Source organism: Diadema setosum, chromosome 5 (genome assembly GCF_964275005.1).
Source record: "Diadema setosum chromosome 5, eeDiaSeto1, whole genome shotgun sequence".
Lineage (NCBI taxonomy): Eukaryota > Metazoa > Echinodermata > Echinoidea > Diadematoida > Diadematidae > Diadema > Diadema setosum.
The window spans coordinates 31,164,642-31,189,855 of NC_092689.1; the positions used below are offsets into that span (position 1 = coordinate 31,164,642).

A 25,214-nucleotide genomic window follows, 5' to 3' on the forward strand; every position below is an offset into this window, starting at 1 on the left:
TTTCTGAGAGACTCTCTGCTTCGAACTTCTCAAACTAATGATTTATTTTAACCACATAAAGGAATCTCGAAATAGCATGAGCAATAAATTAGTGTACAGAACAAGAAAAGAATAAATACGTTTATTGTCACCATTTATGTTATACATGTATCTTTTTGTTTGTGTTCATTCTGCTTCCTCAAGTCAAAACACACACACACACACACACACACACAAGCATTGCAGTATGGACTTTAAAAAATAACAAGATTACAAAGGATCTCAAGTAATACTGCAGTATAGTTATTATACACAACATTTTATTTTATGGTTGTATGCGTTAAAAGATACAGCACATTCTAATTCACCAAGGATGCAGAAAACTTTCAGCATAAGCATGGCTTGACGATAACTTTTGTTTCCTTTTGAATGATAATCATATCTTTAATGATCATCCATATGGATTCCGGAATAATGATTAAACTCCTTTAGCTCGTAGGGAAACAATTTGATGAATTTGAAGAAAACTAATTTCTAGCTGGTGTATTTGTCTACTTCTCAAAGGCATTTGACACCATTAATCGTTATATTTAGTTATAAACATTAAGTCATTATGGAATACGTGGAGTCGCTAATGACTGGTTTTGCCGTTAAACAATCAATCAATCAATCATAGTTTATTTCCAATCAACGAAAATCAAAACATAATAGAAAGTATACATGTCACGAAATGATATTGTCCAAACGTTTACAAAAAAATTCATGTGGTATACGAAATAAATTATATACAACAACATATGTACAATAATTACGAGGAACAATGCATGTATACCTCGTGAGCGTTCGGAAAATAACTTCAATTATGGAAAATAGCGATCCACTAAAAAGCAAAGCTTGTGGAACGTGGATCGCTAGATAAATAATGAGTAAACAATATATTATTCAAGGGTGTTTTTTTTTTACAGCTATTGTATTAAATATAAATTACTTAAGTCATTTGTAAAAATATAGTTATTTTGAGATACGCTGGCTTCGGCAATAATAAGAAGACGCCTTCAGTATCCTAAATGTATGTCCATTTTATCAGATTTCAACGAAATTGTCTGTGGTGTCTCACATCAGGGGTCCTTGTTAAGACCACTTCTCTTTATTATTTACACCAATGACATAAGTATGTCACTGAAGTATTTTCTTATATCTTATATACAGATGGCACAACATCCTCTGCTCTGATCATGGCTTACTCTCATTATGTAATACAGTAAATCATAATTTAGTTAGTATGAATAAGTGGTTAAATGATGATTATAAGACTCGCTGTTTGTGTCAATGTATGTAATTATATGATATTTGGTAATCGTCTATGATCATGCTGATCTAACAAAATCAGTCTTGTTTTTTAATGGTGTTAATGTTCCAAGTGTTTTCTGTAATACACTTTCTTGGAATATATCTTAATTCTTGACTATCGTGAAAGTATCGTATGAGGTTCAAAGCAGAATTTCGAAGAAAACAGATGTCATAGGTAGATTTTCACATAGTTTGTTGCCGAGTATAACATCTTGCGAATACTGCAGTTTATTCTCATTCTTTCATTCTTATCGCACTGTAATATAATGATATGGGAAAACACGTCCACTTCAAATATCAAACATTTATAGCTATTCATAATAAAGTGATTCGAATGATTTCTAGAGCATTGAATCTTCTTACTGCTACTGAGCTTATGCAATATCAACTGGGTATCTTCATATATCAATGGGTCAATGGTCTGCCAGTTTGCTTAATAACTCCAAAACCAAGTTAAAAAAAAAATCATTCTACACCCAGCTCTTTAAACGATGAATAAATGAAGCAGGATCTTTTACGTGCACGAGTTGTGATTCTCTCACACACGTGACCTCCATTTTATGTCATTTCCGAGGGACAGAGTGTTTTGCCTCTTACTAGAGGGGACGGTATTTACACACAAAATCTATTGCTCAGTACTCGGGAATCGATGTCTGTAAACATCGTAATAGAAATTTGATTCCATGAACTATCTTGAAGGACCAGTGACCGATCACGGGGGGGGGGGGGGGGGAGATTTAGGGGGTTTAACTATACCCCCCCCCCCCCCGTCTTTCAAGTGAAAGGTAGAAAGCAAAAAATGTGAAGACTTTTTCCTCTTTTTTTTTTTGGGGGGGGGGGGGGAGGGGCTTGACAGCCGATTTGGCTAGAGAATTGTCGTAATTTTGATTTTTTTTTTTCAATTCAAAGTTTATTTCATTTTTCGACAAAACATATAAGTTACACTTCTTTTGACAACAGAGAATAAGGTAAGCATAACATTATGTATCGAAAAGTATATAAAACAATTGAGGAGGACCACATAGTAATTATACATTATAGTAAAAAAAAAAAACAAAAAAAAAACAGAAGTATATAGTACATGTATAACTTTGCTTAAAGTGCGAAAAATGGAGAGACCCACTAAAAAGACAGAGCTTGTAGAATGTGGGCCCCTCTCCCCTTGATATACCCCTCCCCCCCCCCCCCCCTTGGAGCAAAATGCTAGATCCGCCCCTGAAGACAAAACAAAAAGGAAGAATGGTCGGTTAATCTAATCGGTTAAATAAGCATATTCATAAGAATCTTTTGAGTGGTTCATAATAAACAAGCATGCTTTTTAGTGAACCTCACCGATCACGGGGGGGGGGGGGGAGATTTAGGGGTTTAACTATACCCCCCCCCCCCCGTCTTTCAAGTGAAAGGTAGAAAGCAAAAAATGTGAAGACTTTTTCCTCTTTTTTTTTTTTTTTTTTTTTTTTTGGGGGGGGGGGGGGCTTGACAGCCGATTTGGCTAGAGAATTGTCGTAATTTTGATATACCCCTCTCTCCCCCCCCCCCCCCCCTTGGAGCAAAATGCTAGATCCGCCCCTGAAGACAAAACAAAAAGGAAGAATGGTCGGTTAATCTAATCGGTTAAATAAGCATATTCATAAGAATCTTTTGAGTGGTTCATAATAAACAAGCATGCTTTTTAGTGAACCTCTCAATAACTTTGTATTTTGCAGGTATGCATGTATATCTTTATCAAATAGTATTCAAATACCATTTATCCTGTGCACAGTCGAATATATGCCTATGATATAATTCCTGAATTATTATGTGTTAGGTTTTGTTGGGGAAAAAATGAATTGAATGGAATTGAATTGAAATGTGATAATTATTGATTGAATCTGTCTCCACCAATTTCTTTTTGCAGTTATCCTGTGAAACAAATGAAGACCTTTTTAATGCTTTGAGGTCAAATATACCATCTATAAGCCTATGGGTACACGGCATGGGGTCAAGTATAACAAGTATCATACATATACTCCCATTGCGAAAAATCATCATGCTTGTCTTGAAAGAGAAAAAGAAAAGAAAAGAAAAGAAAAAGCAATGGAACAATCCAACGAGTGCACATGAAATAGCTTCACTTAAAATTTCCAATTCAACTTGGCCGTACAGATCAGACGATTAGAATCGTAGAGGCTTTATCAAATTAGGACTTTTACATTATATACATGAATAATAATAAATTGGTTATACTGCATGGGTACAGACTTTTAAAATTTGTTAGTGGTTAGGCTGGGGAATAAGAATGCTTTCCAAATTTATATCAAATCACAATAAACAAGGATGATGACATAGATTACATAAGTTGGGACTCTAATAGCAGAACAAAAGAAGAAAGCATGCATGAATTCTACACAGGTGAACTTGTTAAGCAAGCGGCATTATAATGAAATTACATTGTTACGCTTCTGAAATATGTGAGTATATGTCATCATTTTTCTTCAGTGTAATTTGTTTTGGAATTTATTAGAGTATCGATTTAAAAGGATGGTACAGTATTGGCGGAGATGAGAATTGGACTTTTAACTTTTTGCGAGATACCAAGAAAACACTTATGAAATGGTGCAGAGCATACCATTTTAAGAGGAATTCAAAGTTTATTTGATGAAAATCGGGTTTTGAATGACGGAACATCCAAAAAACAAATAAAAAAAAAGCGATCGTAATAAAATGTGGGTCCCACACTTTATTAGAATCGCTCTGTTTTGGATATCTCAGCCATTTCAAAACCAATTTCAACAAATAAAAGTTGAATTCCTAATGGAATTACAGTCATGCTCCTTCATATTTCATAAGAGGTTTCTCATTATCTTAATAAAAATGTTTTTGTGAAACCTGAAATCAGGTCTCAACCAAAACTATACGATCTCTTTAACTGCGAAAGAATCACAATAAATTCCACAAATCATTACATGGAACTGTCGATTTATGTGCTATATACATGATAAGAAATTATGAAAATCGTCTAGACTTCCCCTTTCATAACAACTTTAGTGGGGGAGAGGATTACATTATTTTGCTAAAGAAGGGACACAAAACATGATCACTTATAAAATGTGTATTTACGTATAAACCAATGAAAGAGGTGTCCTCAACTAAATTGTATCCTCATTGCAGACAACTGATTGCCGACTGTCGAGGCGAATAGGGACATGGTGTCTGCTCTGTTACTGGAAACATAAATATAAATTAATGCAGATCATTGCAACTATCTTGTTTGGTTAAAACGCACAAGTAAAACCTTGAAGTTTTGTAACTTTCTCTTTTTTTCCGATTTTGATGATGAATTTTCCAGGTTCTTCCTTTGCTTTATTGCTATTTTTGGTCTGAATGTGCTCTGCCATTGATAATCACGTCGCTAAGGGTGCGGAAGTGTGTTCTACGCTCATTTCGATATAACACGACACCTGCTCCACTCATCACGAGTAGTCCTACGAGAAGGGGAAGACCCCCTTCGCACGCTATCCGGATTTCCGTCGACTTCATCAGCAGATGGCCTTGTAATATCACAGGAGCATCTGTCAAAGTTTATTTGCCATTACCTACGGAACTTGAGTCAGGATAAAAGCTTCATTTCATATGTGTTGTTGTTTTTTTACGGTTCCTGATATTCCTTTTGTCGTGTCCAAATTTTGAGGTGTTTTTATATCACGTTAATATAGCTTGCTCGATTAACAGTGATCCTTTACTCGATTGTGACTTAGGTATTAAAAAATTTTCGATGCAGGTTTCTTGGACCCTGATGAAAGAGCCCGTGATTATTTTCATTGTCTCATGACTTTGCTTTGAACATGGACTAAAATCTATTGAATCATTTTATTCAAAGAATAAGTTGTCGTTTTAAGTTGTCACTATTCCGTTACACTGTTCGAATTCCCCGACATGCATTCGGTGCCCATTTGCAGTCCACGGCTGTATATACCTTTAAGAATTATCGAAAGATTAAAAATGAGAATTTGAATTGGAAAGAGAGGCAATGCAGCCATTCAGTGAAAGTTTTTTTCGCAATATTGATCAGACAACGTAATTATTTAAAGGGACGTAATAGTATTGTTGAAGATGAGGATTGGGCTTTTAACTTTCTGTGAGATACCAAGACACCGTCTTGTGAAATAACACAGAGCATGCCGTTCTAAAAGGAATTCAGAGTTTAAATTATGATGAAAATCGGTTTGGAATGGCTGAGACATCCAAACACAAGATAATTCAAAGCGATCCTAATAAATGGTGGGTCCCACCTTATACGGTTGCTCTCTTTTGCATATCTCAGTTATTTCAAAACCAATTTTCATCAAATTAACGTTGAATCCCTCTTGGAATTACATGCTCTTTGATATTTCATAAGAGGTTTCTCAATATATCACCAACATTTAATGTTAGAAACCTGACATTAGGTCTCAACCCAAACCATACGAGCCCTTTAACTCTTGGTATCGTCAGGGGGTTAAGAATGAGAAAAGAAGGAAAATCAACAACTAAATGTATCTCATAACGGCAGCTGAGGTCACGTGTTACGACATTGTTTGCGTAATAGTAGATGCCTATTTTGCATGACAATTGAAGCACAACTGTAGTTGTGTCCAACACTTGTGCACAACACGCACTAACGGGAAAATGCTACATCCATATGATGTGCTATTTTGTGTATGAAAATGTTTTGCATTGCTGGAAATGAAATAAACGAAATGAAAATGAAACGAAATGATGTCATCATGCCATAGTCACGCGATTAACATTAATGTTTTGAAAATGGCTTGGAGGGCTAACTTTGCTAACTTACTAGCACTCAAACTGCTATAACATTTGACAGCAAGTCAAATTTTGCTGGTCGTTTGTTCTTATGTGACGGATTTCATGAACAAAACATGTAAACAAAAGTTGAACATGAAAGCAAAGAAAAAAAAATCCACTAAAACGTTCATCTTATGTTCGATCCTCACTTTCATTATTCGAACTCTAAAGTCGACAGACAGTCTGACATAATATAAGATGTAGAAAAAAAATGTTCTGCTACGAAATCAAAGTTACATATACGTCACGTCATTGGTGGAAATTGGAAGGGTTTGTGTAATGGCGCCAGTCTTCCTCTAAGGTCACTTATTTCCTTCCGGGTGACTAAGACGACACGCAAAACCATTATGCAAATGTCCCCTATTATTGGCGTTGTGTAACTGTATCGAAAAGGTCACTCAAGTGTGTCTATACCTTACAAAACGGTTTAATCCTTGACTTTGAGCCTGCAGATAAACAATTATGTCATAATATTATTGTTCTATTTCTTCTGGAGCTCTGAATGTTTTATAATTTGGCAATCAATCAAAAATCTTCAGGCGAACAATAGATTGAGTTGCTGTTAAAAGTCAAATTAGTAACTTCCTTTTTGTCGTCCTTTCATAACAACGTCTACGTCTTTCATTAACACGAACTTCGATAAGGTCGGATAAACAGTACGGACGTTCTTTGTCATTTTTCCCGTATATATATATCTACATGAATAATCATACTACAGAGAAAAGCAACAAAACATTATTATGTCACTTTAAGAGATATTCTTAACGACAGGTCTGCTTGATGATATTCCAATAGAGAAGGGATATGATGTTTTGCAATAAGATTATGTGAACACGAACGTATCCGCCCACTACCATTTTGTTTCATTATGACTATGTATGAAGGGTATTCAAAACAACAGAAAACTTGATCATGTCGGTGTCGAGCTATCAAAAGTTAATGGCCAGGTTGGGCGTTAGTTGAGTTGTTGGCTGGTGTCTTTCAGTGAATTCACTGAATATTTTCGGAGAGCTCGTCAGACCAAGTAGGTTTTCTCCTGGGTCAGTCAACGATTTGTCAATTGACCTGTGTTATCATCAGTGACTAATGGAATAATAAAAAAAAATCCGAGAAAGAAATTTCTTTTGTATATAAAATCAGCAGCCGCGGTCAAGTTCTTATGACAGCGTTTGCATAGCAATCCTCAGTAGGTCTGATGCTTTTTTTTTTTTGTGCATGAAATTTCACAAAGTTCGCATACTTCAGAGGGCATAGTGCTCGATGGTGGACTATGTTCGCCACCATTTCTTAGAACTGTGCAACTATCTGATACACATTGCATGACCTGGAATGGAACGCTTTCTTTGAAAGGAAACATTCGAGCCAATGGGGAAGAATGCTCTAATCTGATCAGGCGTCATCATAGTCACGCGACTATCATCCATGGAGCCGCGGAACCAAATGGTTTGGGGTTGGGCTGCAGTCTCCCCCTCCCCCAACACACACGCACACGCACACATGGGTTTTAAAAAAAATGGACCAAGAAAATGGGGGGGGGGGGGTCGGAAAAAAAATCACAACACCCATGACTTGAAGGTTTCACTTTTAGATTATTTTCAGTGGTTTTCTGGAAGTGGCACCAGAAATATTAGTTCCCCCCCCCTTCACAGAATTCCTGGATCCGCCCCTGGAGACCCCACCCCCCCCCGCAAAAAAAAAAAAAAACAAGCAAACAACAACAACGAAAAAAAAAACCAAACCAAACAATCTGCGGCTCCCGACCCGATCATGATCGACGGTATTCCAAACAGGAGAAGAAAAAAAAATGACCATATCGGTGTCGAGTTATCCAAAGTAGGGCCTACTAGCAGGCCTAAGTGTTACACACACACACACACACACACACACACACACACACACACACACACACACACACACACACACACACACACACACACACACACAAATAAAAAAAATCCACTCTTGATCGTCAGCTGGTATCTCACTGAGCGGCGAACGTTTGCGAACGTAGCGAATTTGAGATTCGCCAACTTTTTTTGACGAATGTTTGCGAAAAATCAAGGTTCGCGTCTGCTATTTAGCCACAGTTAGCGACGTTTAGCGATGTTTAACGACAATTAGCAACACTTGAGCGAATGTTTGCGAAAGTGATTGCGAAACACAGGTGGCGACTGTTAGCGACTGTTAGCAATGTTAGCGACAGTTTTGCAAATGTTAGCGACAGTTTTTGCAAATATTAGCAACTGTTTGCAAATCCCTTGCGACAAAATTTTTTGCGAATGTTTTGGAACCTGGAAAAGCACCAGGCGATTATGTATAGTCAGACCGATGAAACGAACGTACAACCTTCCACTGCATTCAGATCTCTTGTGACCACCGTTCAAGATGGATTTCCAGAATATTGAAATGAATGTCGCAAATCCCTTGCGACAATTATTTGCGAATGTTTTGGAACCTGGAAAAGTACCAGGCGATTATGTATAGTCAGACCCATAAAACGAACGTACAACCTTCCACTGCATTCAGATATCTTGTGACCACCGTTCAAGATGGATTTCCAGAATATTGAAATGAATTTCTGCCAGGAAGAGGCTAAACGTGCTGCTATCCTTGAAGAGCTGCTTTGCCTGGCTGCTGCTACAGCTATCGTGCAGCTTAAGAGAAAGAAGATGAAGAAAAACAAGAAAGGAAGAAAAAAGGTTTATAAAGACTGTTTGGGTCCGAGAGTGGTTGTTGCAGAAGACAGACTTTGGTCAATATGAAAAGTTTTTGCAGCAATATTTACATGATGGACATGTCAAGAGCTTCAAGAACTTTCTTAGAGTGGAACCTTGCCTGTTTCAGGAGCTTTTATAAAGGAACCATATGGTTACTTGTTCGCTAGCAGTGGCGAATCAAATAAAAATGTTAGCGACACCGTATTACGACCTTTTGCGAATTCTTACGAGTCCTTGCGAATTCTTTGCGAATGTTTGAAAGTGTAAAATACAAATTCGCAAAGAAATTTTGAACATGTTCAAAATTTCTTTGCGAGAAGAAAAACTGCTTTCGACAATAAAAATCGTTTACGAACTTTCTTGCAACTGTTAACGAACCTTTTGCAACCCTTTACCTCTCTCTTTTTTTTTTTTTTTTTTTTTTTTTGCGCCATGAGCATCTATTCATGATGGATATCGGCGCATTACAAGTGTTCATATTATTATTATTATTACTTACGAACCCTGGCGAAATCTCAAATTCGCTACGTTCGCAAACTTTCGCCGCTCAGTGAGATATCCCCTAATAGTTCGAAAACTGTATATCAGATAATACTGCCATTGATATTGAGTAATAGGTGAATAGTGTACAATTTAGTTGGAGGTGATTTGAATATGAGATCATGAATCAGTTTCGTTAAATCCATGATTAATTTTAAAGTTAAAGTTCCAGATTTTGGTCAAATTTGAACCCTCTGTACAAAATGGAACTTTACACAACAACCAATAATGTGTATGGGTGTGTGCTTACAATGACCCTGAACAATAGACATGAATACCACGTATACCACCTTTTCAGAGCTCAGCTGACTAGGCTTCTGGACTCTTGCTCCAAGGCACATGAATGCTTTATTGATACACGTTGTAATTCATGACGGATTGCCCTGGGCACAGCTAGTCTGAAGTCATAGTAAAGGGTAAAATGCATGCACATAAAAAAACAAAGAACAAAAATAAGCACATGTTTTCATGTGCTTGCATACACTATAATACATTTCAGGATGAATAAAGACTAGCTGTGATAGTGGAATTTTTCATGAATATGTAATAGAGCATTCAAACCCTGACCATTGTTCAGGACCATTGTCTGGGTGTTAACCACACTCTCCCATACACACCAATTACCCCTGTGCAAAATTAAAATTTTGTAGGGCCAACAGAGTGTTGTAAATAGAGCAAAATATGAAACCTAACATAAAAATGAATATTTATTAGTGGAAAAATTGAGCAAAGAAAATGGGATTCCATTTATTAGCCGATGGAATCCCATTTTCTTTGCTCAATTTTTCCACTAATAAATAATATTGATTTCTGGTCAGTTTTTCTGTTTTCGTTTGTTATAAAAATAAATATTGAATTTAATGAAACTGATTTATGCTCTCATTTCCAAATAACCTCCAACAAAATTGTACACTATTCAGCAACTGATCATATCAATGTCTAGTGTTATCTGATATATAATTTTGGAACTAGAACGTGGGAAATGTTTTTTGTAACACCTACCGGTAGTAGATGGTCGCGGTCGGGTTGTCGATGGGGTGGTTAACTCAGGTTGAGTTGGCAGGTGATCGAATGTGCTGTCTGTGTGTTGTGTGTGCTGTGCGCTGACTGCTACTTGGATCTGGAATTGGTCTTGGTCGTCAGTGTTGTAAAGTCTTTCAGAATAGATTACTCAAGTAAGTTTGCACAAAGTAAATGTTCTCATTCTTTACTGACTTGTATCATTTTTTTTCTACATCAAAACATTTGAGTCGCATTCAGATTTAAGTTTTCGTATGTTCATTCGACGTCAGTCCCACGCACACCTATTGTTGTTAGCTTCCGTAGCATTCACATGTTCGCCGTGTTCACATAGTTCTAGGGCTGCACGTGTTACACGGACGTACACAACACTGCACTGTATAAATTTACACAGCATGTAATGAACTCCCGGTGATCTATCAATGAATGTCTGGAGTAGACTATTTCATATAGTACTACCAAGTACCAGCTTACGCTGAGGATTGTATAGAACCCTGCCAGTTTTTGCAAAATCTTGTAAACTTTATCTGGCCGTCCATCCATGGCCATTCCCGTCATCTTATCCGGCCACAAACACAGTAAATTCTAGTTTAAATCTAACCGTTACGAATATAGCCGAGCGAGTAGAACGAGTTCTGGTATGTTGATTGTTAGGCCTATTTACTGTTACCGGTAGACTCTATAACCACGGCATGGGCCATGGGCATGGTAGACCGTATAAATAAATTATTTGTAAATTAGAAGCCTTAGTAATTGTAAAATCTCTAACCCTAACCTGTTCTGTTATTAGTGTTACGGTTGTAATGTTACATAGTAAGACGTTTAACCGTTAGACCCAATCTAACAATACTATAGGTTCATTCACTGCTGTTCAGTGTCGGGGCAATAAATCTACATTCTGATCTAGAATTTAGATAGGATCTAGATTTGATTTAGATAGAAATATAGACCCTGATAATTCTATTGTAATACTTGACTACATGTTAATAGACCTCTACAGAGTTACAAGATAAAAGATTTACATTTTGTAATAAATTTAGTAATGGTTTTATATACAGATATGGTATTACAAGGTATGATATTACCAGATTACCAGATTCTGGACGCACAAATTTGTGCATATAAATGACATTCCGTACATGCGGGACTTTGTAAAATAGCCTCACAGAGTGTGTATGGGCCAAAATCGCCAAAAAAAAAAAAAAAAAAATATGACACAAAAATGTAAAAATGCTAAGAAATTCACAATTCACTTTGGATTTGGAGGAAGATGGCAATTAATTTTTATCACAAGTTTTTATCACGTGAACTGTTCCAAATGTTCATGTTAGACCTTTTAACGTAAAATACGAAATTTGAGCCTCATTTTCTGATTTTATCTTTGTCGTCTGCTCGGTAAGAATGTGTATGGTGAATCGTGAGTATGAATTGTGATTCTAGTGCAGTGACAAGATGTGAAAAACATAAATTGTTCCATTATGAAAATCGTGTCCGGAATTATACTGCAATTTTACACTGCGCTAAAGACAACTTTTTTTAGAGGGGTATACTTGAAGTCTATTTTCTAAAAATCAGAGTGAATAATTTTCATAATTTTGCTGAATTTGTAATTTTTAGGACTTTGTGGATAACTGTTGTTATTTTTGGCAGAAATTTCATCCTCTGAGTATGGAATTCAGAGCCACGCAAAAAAAAAAAGCATCTGGTGATACCATCCAATCTCCTATCATGATCGTTGCTATATGCACATGTGCATAGTTTGTAAGTCATAAAACATTTAAATTCATTTAAAAAGGTTGTGTACTCTTCATATTTTAAAGGGACTGTACAGTACTGGTTGAGGTGGGGATTCATGTTTTGAACATTCCTAAGTGAGATAATGAAAAGCCTCTTGTGAAATATGAAAGAGCGTGTAATTTTAAGAAGGATTCAACATTTATTTGAATTGGTTTTCAAATGGCTGAGATATCCAAAAAAGTGCTAATAATAAAAGGCGACTTGCCACAACTTTATTAGGATCTCTTTGTTTCACCTTGTTTTTGGATATCTCAGCCATTTCAAAACCGAATTTCATCAAATAAACTTTTGATACCCCTTAGAACTGCATGCTCTTTGACATCTCATAGAGTGGTTTCTGAATATCTCGCAAAACATTAAAAGCTAAATCCTCACCTCGACCAGAACTGTACACACCCTTTAATGGAAAGATGTGTTTTGCAGGTAGAGTTCTAATTTGAATTTATTTGGGTTTTTTTTTTTTCAACAGTTGATTGATTTAATGATAATAATCATAGCCAGTTGATATGACCAGGCCACAAACAACAAAGAAAACCTGTAACCCATGTACTGCATATCTAAATACCCACCATCCCCGGCATTAGCACCGGAAGATCTACATTATTTTCTGTTTTTGCTTCCAGTCTGTTCTGTTAACAGAGCAGTCACCATGTCCCTAACGTCTCGACAGTCGGCAATCAGTTGTCCTGGTCATACTCGTCCAGTGGTCCACCTTGGATTCAGTGAAGTTATTCAAGATCATGGATACTTTATGATCAGTGCTTGCAAAGGTCAGTTATTATTATAATATAAGTTGTTGTTGTTGTTCTTTAATGAAATCAGGAAGAATTTTATGGAATTCATTAGATCTCTTTTAAGTTAGCGTTCGCAGTAGAATTGAGTGCAGTGAAGTTGTTCTAGCCTTTGTTTAAAACTCTAGTGTGTCAAATCAAGACAACATGAAAATTAGACAAAGAAAAATAAATGAGATGTTTGATTCTAACCATGATGCATAATTAAAATGCCATTAAAAGTCAACTACTATTATATAATTTTCAGGGAGACACAAAATTACAATTTTTGCCATATATTGGGAACAAAGGTCACCACATATGCACGTTGAGATTGATGAATTTGATATACCAAAGCTTAGTTCCGATTTGTTTTTCTCTCATCCCAGCTTCTCACAGTTTGATCCAGGGCCTTTTAATCTTCTGATCAGTCATTGCAACCCTTATGCATGATCAACACAACCACCATCAGCAATATAAATGAGTGCAAGCCATTAGAATGGGACTTTTGACAGCCCCTCAAAATAGCATTTCAAACTGAGCTTTTCATCCTCGAGTCATCATATCTGCACATGTACTTACATGCAGAATGTACATGTATATGGGTGAGTGAAAGTAGAGAATACAAACTTTCAACTTATCACAAAAGCTCTGCTGAGCCTTACAGCTGTAAGTACAAATTGTTTTTCGGCGCTCTGAAGTGAAAAGGATTTCCATTGATTGCGTGTAAATTATCACTGGTTTATCTAGTGGTACTATGTGCTTTTGTTTACATGAATAGATTCTCCCATGAGGGGTTCTAGAAACTTTGCTTCTCTTGGCCAAACATAACAAAATGTTCCACTATCATAGGGTCAAGTTTTTTATACTTCTCATTACTCACTGGTGAGTGACCATTCAGGGTTGATAAAGGGTTGATACACATCTGACATCATCTGTCCCTCCTAGATGGCAAGCCCATGCTGAGACAGGGTGAGACGGGGGACTGGATTGGAACGTTCGATGGTCACAAGGGAGCAGTGTGGGGTGCGGCACTCAACAAGGAGGCCACCAGGGCAGCCACTGCAGCAGCAGACTTCACAGCGTAAGGGAGAAAATTTGATCTGACTTTCAGCCACCTACGGCAGACTGAAAGACATTTAAGACCGTTCTTGTGTGCACCGTTCTTGTGTGCACCAGCCAATGTTAATCATTGTAATCATTTTTAAGTATTGTTAAATATGCAAAATGTGAACAATAGTTATAATGAAATTGTTTCTAGATTAAACTGTCTACAGTTATGGTATAGTCAGAAAAATAGTGATATCTACTTATATTTTAGGCTTTATTGCAAAATTTTTTTCTTATGTGGTAGGGTGTTTTGTGATACAACTGATCATGACCTACACATATGCATCAAATGCGATAACTTGAACATTTTTAAAATCACTGCTCCCAATGGTAAACAAAACTTTTAAGTATTATTTTGAAATGCTTATTTCAGTGCCAGTGAAAGAAAAACATCTGATGGAGCATTTTCTTTTTCAAATCTACCACAGCAAATAAAAGTGCAAATAACTCCTGCCAAAGTTAAAGCCCAAACAAAGTTCTGGTACGCCTGCAAAAGTTGTCAAATTTTGCTCCAAAATGTGAACGTATGCCTAGGAAATGTGCAGAATAACGCTGTAATAACAAGATATTCGATGGGTAACGACGAAAATGGAAAATATCAACCAAAAACGTTCAGTCTCAGAACTTGCCTGAACGGGGTCAGGCTAGACTCGGACTCGGAGATAACTCGGCCTCGCTTTGCTTGACGACGGGATGAGTTGTATTGGTTGTCCCTCTGGATTGTACAGCGTTGAACTATGCATATGGAAGCGGCCTGTATAAACTACATTGTAGCCTTCTGGCTACTCGCAGTAATGGTCCGAGTTGTTACAACGCGCGTATCAAAAACCTCTTTGGCGCGCATGCAAAATTAGTGTGCGCCTCTCAAGCACCTCTAAAAACAATCAAAGACGCTTGATAAACAACAACAAAAACTTCAAAGACCGCGCGTCTCAGCAACTGAGGTGATGTGTGTATACTATATAGGCTTGAGGACCGCGCGCTGTCCATTTGTTTTGTACAGGATTAGCACGCACTTTCCTGTCTGCTCATCAAGGCCTCGTTTGGTACCCGTAGTATAGAGTACTGATGAACATGGCGATCATGAACTGTGTGTAAATTGTCTGAAATAGGGTCGAGTTTTCCCTGAGACCGAGTTAGTCTGGAGCCTTCTGGAATAAAAGTCGGTCTACCGACTTTTATTATTTTTCTCAAATTACTCCAAAACGACTCATCATTCTGGCAAACCGCGTCAGCCAGGTGAGTTTCTTTGTAGACTCTTTCGATATATTGTAAGCAAATATGAAATGGTGCCAGACGGGTTCTCAGGCCCTTACCAGAACTTTGTTTTCACTTTAAGTTTCAATCTTTCCCAAATTGATTTGCAAATAATCTGCTAGAATGGATGTAGCCAGCCTGTTGGGTATTTTGGGCGTAAAAATACAATTTTTCTTTTCATGGCTCTTGTCCTTGTATCATCCTACTTCTTCACAGAAAAGTTTGGGATTCGGTGTCTGGACAAGCCCTGCATAGCTTTGCTCACAAGCACATTGTCAAGGCTGTGGACTTTTCAAAGGTGGGTTCAAAATGGGAAGTCCCAAATGATAAGGATAATGCCAGTGATAATGACAATACATGTACTGATGTTGCTGATGATGATAATAATGATAAGGATGAGGATAATGATAATCATTATCATCTTTATCATCATCATCATCATCATCTTCATCATGATACACTGACTATGATGATACAGTCCGACCTCTCCTATCCAGCCTCCCTTTATCGGAATCTCTCTATTATTCGGATGCGATGTCGGCATGATTTTTTTTATGCCTCCGCCACGAAGTGGTGCCGGAGGCATTATGTTTTCGGGTTGTCCGTCCGTCCGTCCGTCCGTACGTCCGTACGTACGTCCGTCCGCTTTCGTTTACGCGATAACTTGAGTAATATTTACTGGAATTTTACCAAACTTGGTCCAAGTATGAAGTATGATGGGGCAATTATTTGATTAGATTTTGGGTGAAATCGGCTGAAGGTCAAAGGTCAAAGGTCAAGGTCAAATCATGAAATTGTATCCGTTTACGCGATAACTCAAGACTGGATGGAGCAAATTTCACCAAACTTTGTTGGAGGATGATGTATGATGGGACAATTACTTGATTAGTGTTTCAGTGAAATGGGACAGAGGTCAAAGGTCAAAGATCAAGGTCAAATCCTAAAATTTATCTGTTTCCGTGATAACTCAAAACTGGATGAAGCAGCTTTCACCAAACTTGGTCCAAGGATGATGTATGATAGGACAATTAGTTGAGTAGATTTTAGTGACATTGGCAAGAGGTCAAAGGTCAAAAGGTCAAGGTCAAATGCTACAAATGTTGCAATTTCCCCCATATCTATGCAATGCCCGAAGTTATTTTCTTGAAACTTGGTGTGGACATGTACTACTGCGTAAAGATTCTCCAGAGAGAGTTTCATGTCATAAGGTCAAAGGTCAAAACGTCAAAGGTTAGGTGAAAATGTTGCAATATTACTTTTCTCTCAAATGCTTCAATGTATCTTCGTGGAACTTGGTACATATGCATGTACTGTCTGGCAGGGATTATCTAGGGAATTTAGGGGTCATGGGTCAATAGTCAGGGGTCAAAGGTCAAGGTCAACTCCTCAAAATTTTACTATTTCCCTCATATACTAGTATATGCAATGCTTGCATTATTAGTTTCAAAACTTAATACATGCATTACCTTATGGAGATTCTCCGGGAAATTTCCTCCCAGATGGTCAAAGGTTAAGGGTCAAAGGCCAGGTTTCAATGCCCGTCATCACACTCTTTCTTCGTGCATTGGAAATTACTCATTGCATAAACTTTCCCAAAATTTCCCAAATATGTGTACCTGCACTCTTAGAAAATTATAGCAATCCCAGTTCAAGACATTTCTGACAAACCTGTCATTTCAATATTTTGCCAGTTATGTGAAACTGGCATGGATCACACATTGTGAAGACATTGTACTATACGCCTATTGGGAGAATCATGCATTATGGCAGAGGCATCAGTCGCCATAGCGACATTTCTAGTTTTTTTTTCAATCTGATAATTACAGGGAAAAGGGGTATATTCTAAACTCAAACAGAGTTCCTACACAAACTCGTATGAATTACATATATTATTCCCGACATAATTAACATACATTCACATCAAATTTTCATCTAAATAACATGCATTCAGACATTCACTATCCCCCAAAATTTTGAGCTGATAGCAAAGAAAGAGTTTTAGTGTATGCAACCTGCAATAGGTAACATATACAGTGAACATCATGTATCTACCTTTAGGTAGACAGCATGCGTGTATCATACACCGAGTCTCCCATATCTAGCCAAATTCCTTATCTGGATGAGTGCTGGTTCCAACATGTCTGGTTGGGAGAGGTCGGACTGTAACTGTAACAATGATCAGTTGAAGTGATATTTGATTAGTCACAAGGATGATTGATGATATTGATTATAATGGGTAGAATTCTAACATCCTAGAGGTCTGTATATTCCAACAGTAGCTACTCAATATGATACAGGCTTTAATCTTCGGAGGAAAGTGGAAACACCTCACTACCTCAGCCAAGGGATCAGAGGAGGTTAACTTTTCATTGGCATTAGTTTGTTGGTTTGTTTGTCCGTGTGCAAAATAACTCACAAAATAGTGAACAGATTTGGATAAAACATAAAGGAAAGGTTGAGAATGACACAAGGAACAGATGGTTACATTTTAGTAGTGATCCAGGAATTTTGATGGATTTTATGATGGATTTTTGATATTTTGGCAGGTAGGGTCAATGAACTTGAGAGTTCAAGCTGCACATTTTTGAGGTTTTCATACGCGCACTAACGTGCATGCTCTAGTTTCTGCTAGGGCGAGGTGTGTCGCGCAGCTGAGGGTTGATGACATAACAAAAGGCTTCTATATTGGGAATTTGGGTGATTTTCAGCATGCATCGGATGGGTGGAAATTACTGATCTCTATGGAAGAACAAGATCACAGGTGGAAATTAGCTGCTTGGCGGTGGTCTGTGCTCTCAGTGCTTCTCTAGTTTGTTTTGTTTGTTTGTTTGTTTGTTTGTTTGTTTGTTTGTTTGTTTTTTTATTGTAGCACATGTCAAGTGTGCATGACTGTGTGGGTGTGAGCTGCCTGTGATATGTGTGTTTGGGAGTGTGACTGGGTGAGTGTCTACATGTATGCATAGTATCTTAACACAACTTAAGGAGACAGTTGCTGAGGATCGAAAGGCATTCTTGTGTGAAGCTGCCATGTCATTGTTCTTGTTCATTGTGATTTGTTATGAATTTTGAAAACATTTTTTTTTTCTCATCTCAATCGCTATGAATTCTGAAACTCTGTACCCAGTATAACCCATCTATACAGGTGTTCTGATGTAAAAGTCTTAAAATCATCTGGAGGTCTCCTTTAACTGTGTCTATACAGGATAGCTCCAGGCTACTGACGGGAAGCAATGAGAAACTGCTGCGGATATACGACCTGAATAATCCCGAGAAAGACCCAATTCAGTTCAGCGGCCATGAGGATAACATCAGAAATGTTCTCTTCCTTCCTGATGACAAAACCTGTGCTAGCTGCGGGGACGACAAGACCCTAAGGTTGATCTGGGTTCCTTTCTCTGCTGTAATGTGATTTTATGTTGTGTAGGGGGAATGAAAAAAAAAATGAGTACGAGGTATGAGCAATTCTAGTCCTGCCTTTAATAGTAGGGCAGATATGTAACAAAAGCAGGTCGAGATGCTCACATCTGGCAGAGTATGAAATTTTGTGTGTGAGTAGTTTGGGGCGCTATTTTCAAAAATTGCCAGATCCAAGAGATCTGATCACTGGGTCGACCGCCATTTTGAATTCCAATATGGCTGCCAAAACATTCAAAGATCCCTAATTTGGATTCTAAATGATCTGTGGCACTAATATTGGGACACTAGGGATTTTTGACATGCTAAATGCAATGATGTATTGATTTGAAATGTCTGACAAACATTGAATGGTCACCATTGTGAATTTTAATATGGCTGCCCAGACAAAATGTTGAAAATCCCTGTCTGGAGTTCTAAATGACGAATGATGCTGAAATTGGATGCACACAGGTATTTTAACATGCTGAGTTTAAAAAAGGAACAATGTGATGTGTCTGACAAACGGTATGCCCGTCATTTTGAATTCCAAAATGGTTGCTAAGACGAGCATCACAACTAACATCCGCGGGCATACAAATAAAATGCAGCAAAAATAAAGCATAATGCACTTTCACTGATGTCACAGTGTACATACAGCAGCGTGCACTCAATCAGTTACAAACGTGCGCTCAATCAGGTAGCTAAACTCACTAACCCAACATAGAAATCTCTAACATGGCAACGATAAAGGAAATTTCAAAGTGGCTACCATGGAGCTTGTCAGACACGTCAGATAAACCTATTATTGAAGTCAGCATGTTACCATACCTTTATGTACCGAATTTCAATGGCCTATGTCATTCAGAACTTGAGATGGGGATTTTCTACTGTTTCATGGTGGCTGTTCTGAAATTCAAAATGGCAGCCAACCAAGTGATCAGATCTCTTGGTTGCGGCAATTTTTTTATATCGGTGCCCCAAAATACCCCTATATACAAAATTTCACACTCTCCGCCGCAAGTGAGCACCTGTTTCACAAATCTGCCCCACTATAATGCCTGTTTGCTTCATTAGTCTAAACTAGACATTATGAATGTATTGCAACTGATTGACAAATTGCCCTACATCGACATAGATAAGCACCAGTTATTCTGTGTTCTAGTGTTTAGTGTGTGGTGTTTTTTGTTTGTTTGTTTTTTAAGGGGAGAAAGGCTTCAATCAGTTACTATAAGAGCAACTTCACGCAAGAATTCATTAACTTGAATAAATACGCATTACCTGCTGCTACAGGGGATAAAAATCAGCATTGGCTGTCGGGCTGAAGCTCGATAGTCTAAAAGATACGAGGCCTGTCTAGTAATTATGAGATTGTTATGTATTTCTTTGTTTTTCAACTTTTGTTTTTCTATTGGAAATTGTCTCTGACCACCTTTCTACCACAATTAGCATTAAATCAATTCAATAAAAGTGATTAATAGTCAAATTTTGTATGGGTTTCATGACCGAGCACAAATGTACACAAAACAAAATCACAAAATTGTGCCTTTTTTGGTGACATGCAGTTTCAAAAATGGGTGTTGCTTCGTAATGGTACGCACAGATGTTGCAAATTCGGTCTCAAAAGTTACATGAGAAAAAAGGTCAAGAAAAGTAGAAGCCTTTGATATGACAAGGCCCCCTCGCGTTACAGAATTATTGTGTGAAACATCAAGAGGGGCGCGAATTCTGCCCTACCCCCCGGCCCCTTTTAGTGTTGGTCCGTTGAGGACAAGTCCTGAGCATACTCGGGCAAGTGTCAATGGGAAATACGTGTTATAGCAATATCAGCCCATCCTCAATGGGCTGATTTCCTTAGCCTGGAGAGTTCCATAACCTGGAGGTTCCCTTTGAAGATAGGTTTAGACTAGTTTTGATTAAGTCTGAGGAGGCAATGCAAGCCGATTCTACCCAGGAAGTACCAAGTGATGTAGAGTGGGCACAGAGTGGAAAATTGTCTCATTCCCAGAGAACTGTGAAAAGCCCAGGGTGGAAAGATGCCAGCATTGGTATGATTCCTCCCATTTCTAAATCCTGAAATACGAACCAAAGAAAAAAGTTTTTGTGACATGAGCATCCTTCTCACTCTCTCCCAATGACGAGCAGATGTATTCATTCTCGATGATGTGCCTGCATCTCTTTGAATAAACGCAGGATTTGGGACATCGCCGCCAATGCGGAGGTGAGGAAGATCCCGCTCAGTTGTGGCAATGCTAGCATGGATCTGGTGTGGGACGGTTCAACCCTGGTGGTCACTCATGGCAAGATCGTCTCCTTCTATGATACAGCAAGGTAAAGAAGAAGAAGAGAAAACAAAGACAAAAACTACAGTAAAGCTATTGATGGGGAGGTTAGATAGACAGGTCAACACTACAGTAGTCACCTCTAACATGCGAGGTGACAGCTCAGCTGGAATGCATCCAAATGAGTGGGATGAGTGCACAAGCTGTGTGGAATTGACAGCAGTGCACTTTGTATAATGGTATATAAATCACTTTGAGCACTGCAGTGATTGTGGTTTAAAGGCGCTATGTAAAGAAATCAGCAGCAGCTATTGGGTGAAAAGTTCAAATCAATGTTTGATGGCCCCTCCAAGAATGAGCTTGTGAAGTTCTCTGCAATGTTGTCATGAGGAGTCAGTCTTTGATCCAGATTGCTCTCTGAAGAATAATGATTGCATCTGTGTGGAAGCACTGGACCATATTAAATGTCTGGAAAAAGATCTCTTTCTGGTGTGTTGATGTGTATTGTAAGCAGCGTTGTATCAATAAATACCCAGAATAATGCTCAGATGTGCTCAGGCAAGCTATTCCAGACCCAGTCAGAGATTATGCCAATGAAAATTTCTTTATTTCTGACTTTTGCCATCAGACCATGAAACATCCAGGTTTGTGTTTTTGTGCGCCATGACCACAAAATCTTGCTTATCGAGCAAATCATTTGAAAAACAGATATTGCTATGAATTATTGAGTAGCATATTGCTGGTGCATATTCCGAGACAATTTTATCTGAATATGGCTCGACATTACACGCACACCCTTTCGCGTGAATGTGAGGAATTAGTGTGTGGGCATGGACCAAGACAAATGTTGGGAGTAGCTCTGCACATGGTAGCATGCTCTTCCTAATGTGATACTTATAGTGTTCTTCCCATCTTGTTTCCCTGTCAAAAAAAGTTTTGAGGAAATCAAGAGCTTCGCAGCAGAGACCACCTTAAACTCAGCTTCTCTCAGTCCAGACAAGAAGACGTACGTTGCCGGGGGAGAGGATTTCAAGATCTACAAATTCTCCTATGAAGATGGAAACGAGGAAGGTACAGAATCGTCCCCATATATTCTAGGTTCATTATCACAAGAAAATGATCAAAACAGGTGTTCCAAAAGAGAACTCATATAGACCAAGGGAAATGTTGGTAACATAGATACAGATGACACCATTTAAATATTTTATTTTTCAATGCCTTTTTTAAAAATGATTTTCTTTTAAACAAACAAAATTAATGTATGCATTTTCTCCCTAAAACTGTTATTTGATAATTTGTTATGTTTTCATGTGATATTTCAATTCACTTTTCCCCAAATGTGTAATAACTTGCAAAATGCAATAGCAACGGGTTATCTAAAAGTCAGATTTAACTGTGCAAATATCAAGAAAGTAATTATTATGGAAATGTTATTTTGTTCGTCAGTATTCTGTCTTATTTACATTAAATTTCCTTATTTTTCCCATCCTCTTCGTTCTTTAAATACAATGTATTTTTGTCTTTTGTTTTGTTTATTGGACATAGATATACTAAAAATTTACTAATTACACCATATTCCTCAAAGGTTGTAATTTGACATCATTAGGCCTACACAGTTTTGTTGCAGTCGTTTATATTGAGGAAAAAAAAAGGGAAAAAATGAGAATGCTGTTCTGAACATTCCTATGGGACAGTATGAAACCTTGATGCAAGGTGCTCTGTTGCAAGTTGAATGTCTCTACGGGAGTACGCAAGACTTCTGACATCAGGTTGAGACTACTTTATTACCAATAAATATTTTGTAGTGGAACAAAGAGAAACTTTGCTGTGAGCTTAATTTCTTCAATTCACATTTTCCCTATGAACCCACCTCTCCTTCAGTATCCTACAAGGGCCACTTTGGACCGGTCCACTGTGTACGTTTTTCGCCCGACGGAGAGCTCTACGCCAGTGGCTCCGAGGATGGAACGCTACGCCTCTGGCAGACCAACGTGGGCAAGACCTACGGCCTCTGGAAGTGGGTGGACGACAGCGAAACGGACGCAGTCCCCGCGACCGAGCCGGACACCGCGTCGCCCCAGGTGGTGAAGGTGGAAAGTTAACGAATCACAGGGTATCGTCGCACCACCTTTTCGCTTCTCTTTTCTTTTTTTAATGTCCTTCGTTCTTCAGTTTGTTTGACAGCTGGGGAGGATTTGGCCATAGAGGACATGTGTCGCCCCACATTCCTTGACTCTGGAGGACTATTAAAAGAGTTGGTCAGTGTTGTCTCCCTGCTGGCATCGGATTGTCCTGGATGCACTTTGCTGCGCGATCTTTTCATCATGCTCAGTTGACCGTTTGCCGATCACACTTGCACTCAAACTCAAAGGCCCGAATTCACGACGGTGGTACAATTGAAACCATGGTTTAAACCATGGGCAATTTGTACATAGCGCCAAGTGTCCCACGGCCTATTTCGTTACGAAATCAGTCATTTCATTGACGAAATTGTAATTTCATGACGAAATGACAACATTTCATTAAAGAAATGAACATTTTATCAACGAAATGGTCATTTCGTCAACGAAATAGGCCATGCGACACTTGGCGCTCTATACAAATTGTCCATGGTTTAAACCATGGTTTCAATTGTGCTACCGTTGTGAATTCAGGCCAAAGAGGGGGGAAAAAAGGAAAAGCAGTGTTGACATCGGTGTCAAGTGAAGATTCTGCAAGTTGCCACCCCCCAGCCTCCAGGTTACTTCATCCGCAGAAGGTTCAATCTGGCAGCTGCGTCATCCACATTCGCCTTGTGATGATCCGAGATCAAGTTGAGTCAATAGTATCACGTAAAAATGTACCCATAAGTACACAAAGACAGTGCAAGGCTACGAATGGCTGAGAATATGACTTGGGTCCAACAGGACTGAAAAAGCAAACGTCTAAGTGGGTACATTACATGAGTAAATGCATCTACTGACAAAGAAGTGTTTTATTTTGTTTTCCCCCAGAAGTGAGGCTGGTTGAGTCAGAAGTAAGATTCAAAATTTGAAAGTGTCATGAAAGAGGGACATATAGGAGAGAATGAATATCCAGTTTTGTAAAGTTTCCTTCATTTTTTTTTGTTATTTCGTGTCTTGAAATTGGTCTTACATTCTCCAGTTTTGCAAAAACACAAAGATTTCCAGTTGTCATCAAAGTTGTTATTGAATACCGTTGAAAAACAACACAGTGGAAACTCGATATAAAGAGATCTGATGTAAAAATACCTGGTATAGCAAACTAATTTCTCTGATCCCAATGAATATATTTCCTTTGTTTTGTAATGCTCATTGACTACTGATATAACAAAATGTATCTGATATGATATAAGGAACAAATTGTCTTGGTCCCAAGGATCTTGTTATACCGAGTTTCCACCGTATATATTTCGTGCAAGTACTTCAAGAAAAGTACAATGTGTAATTTGAAATGATATCAGAATAAGAGGGAGAGAGGGAGAGAGAGATGAGAGATAGTGATTTATGAAATGATGATACATGTATTTCAAAAATTTGTAGACATGTCTAATACAAGTAGGTGGGATATGCTCCAGTCTGACCGTTAAATCATTACAAAAAAAAAAAAAAAAAAACCAACAACAACCAAAAGCAAGGTGCTTGCAGCCAGTCATTCTTAGTTTTGTTTGGTGTAATGTCATCAGTTGATTAATCCCAATAGACACCACGATGTTTAGGGGTAAGCCTATACGACTCATAACACCGCATTGATGCTCTTTGGTAAGCCTATGCGACTCGTAACACTGCACTGTAAGCCTATGCGACTCATAATGCCGCATTGATGCTCCAATACCAGCAACGCACTGCAGTGCCACAAACTTGCAATGGACATCAGCATGCTAATTAACAAAAAGTTTGCGCAGGTTTTAACTGTGTGAAACATTGCATTTTTGTGTGTGTATGCATAAGTTTCTTATACAGAATGGCCTTTAGCGGTCAACCGCACATTTTTCATTATTATTTCTTAGTTTATTTTTGTTTATTTTTGGTGGCTTCAGAACAGATTGAGCAGAGTGACCCTGTCGTATCTCCTGCACAACATTACATTTCTACAGAGACACCAAAGACATGCACGCCTGCATGATATGTATTCATTAAATTTTGCTGATGCTGGATAAAAATAAAGGATAACAC

At 38.1% G+C, this 25,214-nt stretch overlaps 1 protein-coding gene across 1 annotated transcript; it reads left to right on the forward strand.

Moving 5' to 3' along the window:
- The first annotated feature begins 10,496 nt into the window (after positions 1–10,496).
- Positions 10,497–23,424, forward strand: LOC140229284 (serine-threonine kinase receptor-associated protein-like). The gene is made up of 8 exons (XM_072309559.1): positions 10,497–10,585; positions 12,851–12,997; positions 13,946–14,081; positions 15,581–15,662; positions 18,567–18,739; positions 20,951–21,088; positions 21,974–22,110; positions 22,921–23,424. The coding sequence occupies exons 2-8, from the start codon at positions 12,877–12,879 to the stop codon at positions 23,139–23,141; spliced, it is 1,008 nt and encodes a 335-aa protein (XP_072165660.1). The 5' UTR covers positions 10,497–10,585; positions 12,851–12,876; the 3' UTR covers positions 23,142–23,424.
- The last annotated feature ends 1,790 nt before the right edge of the window (positions 23,425–25,214 follow it).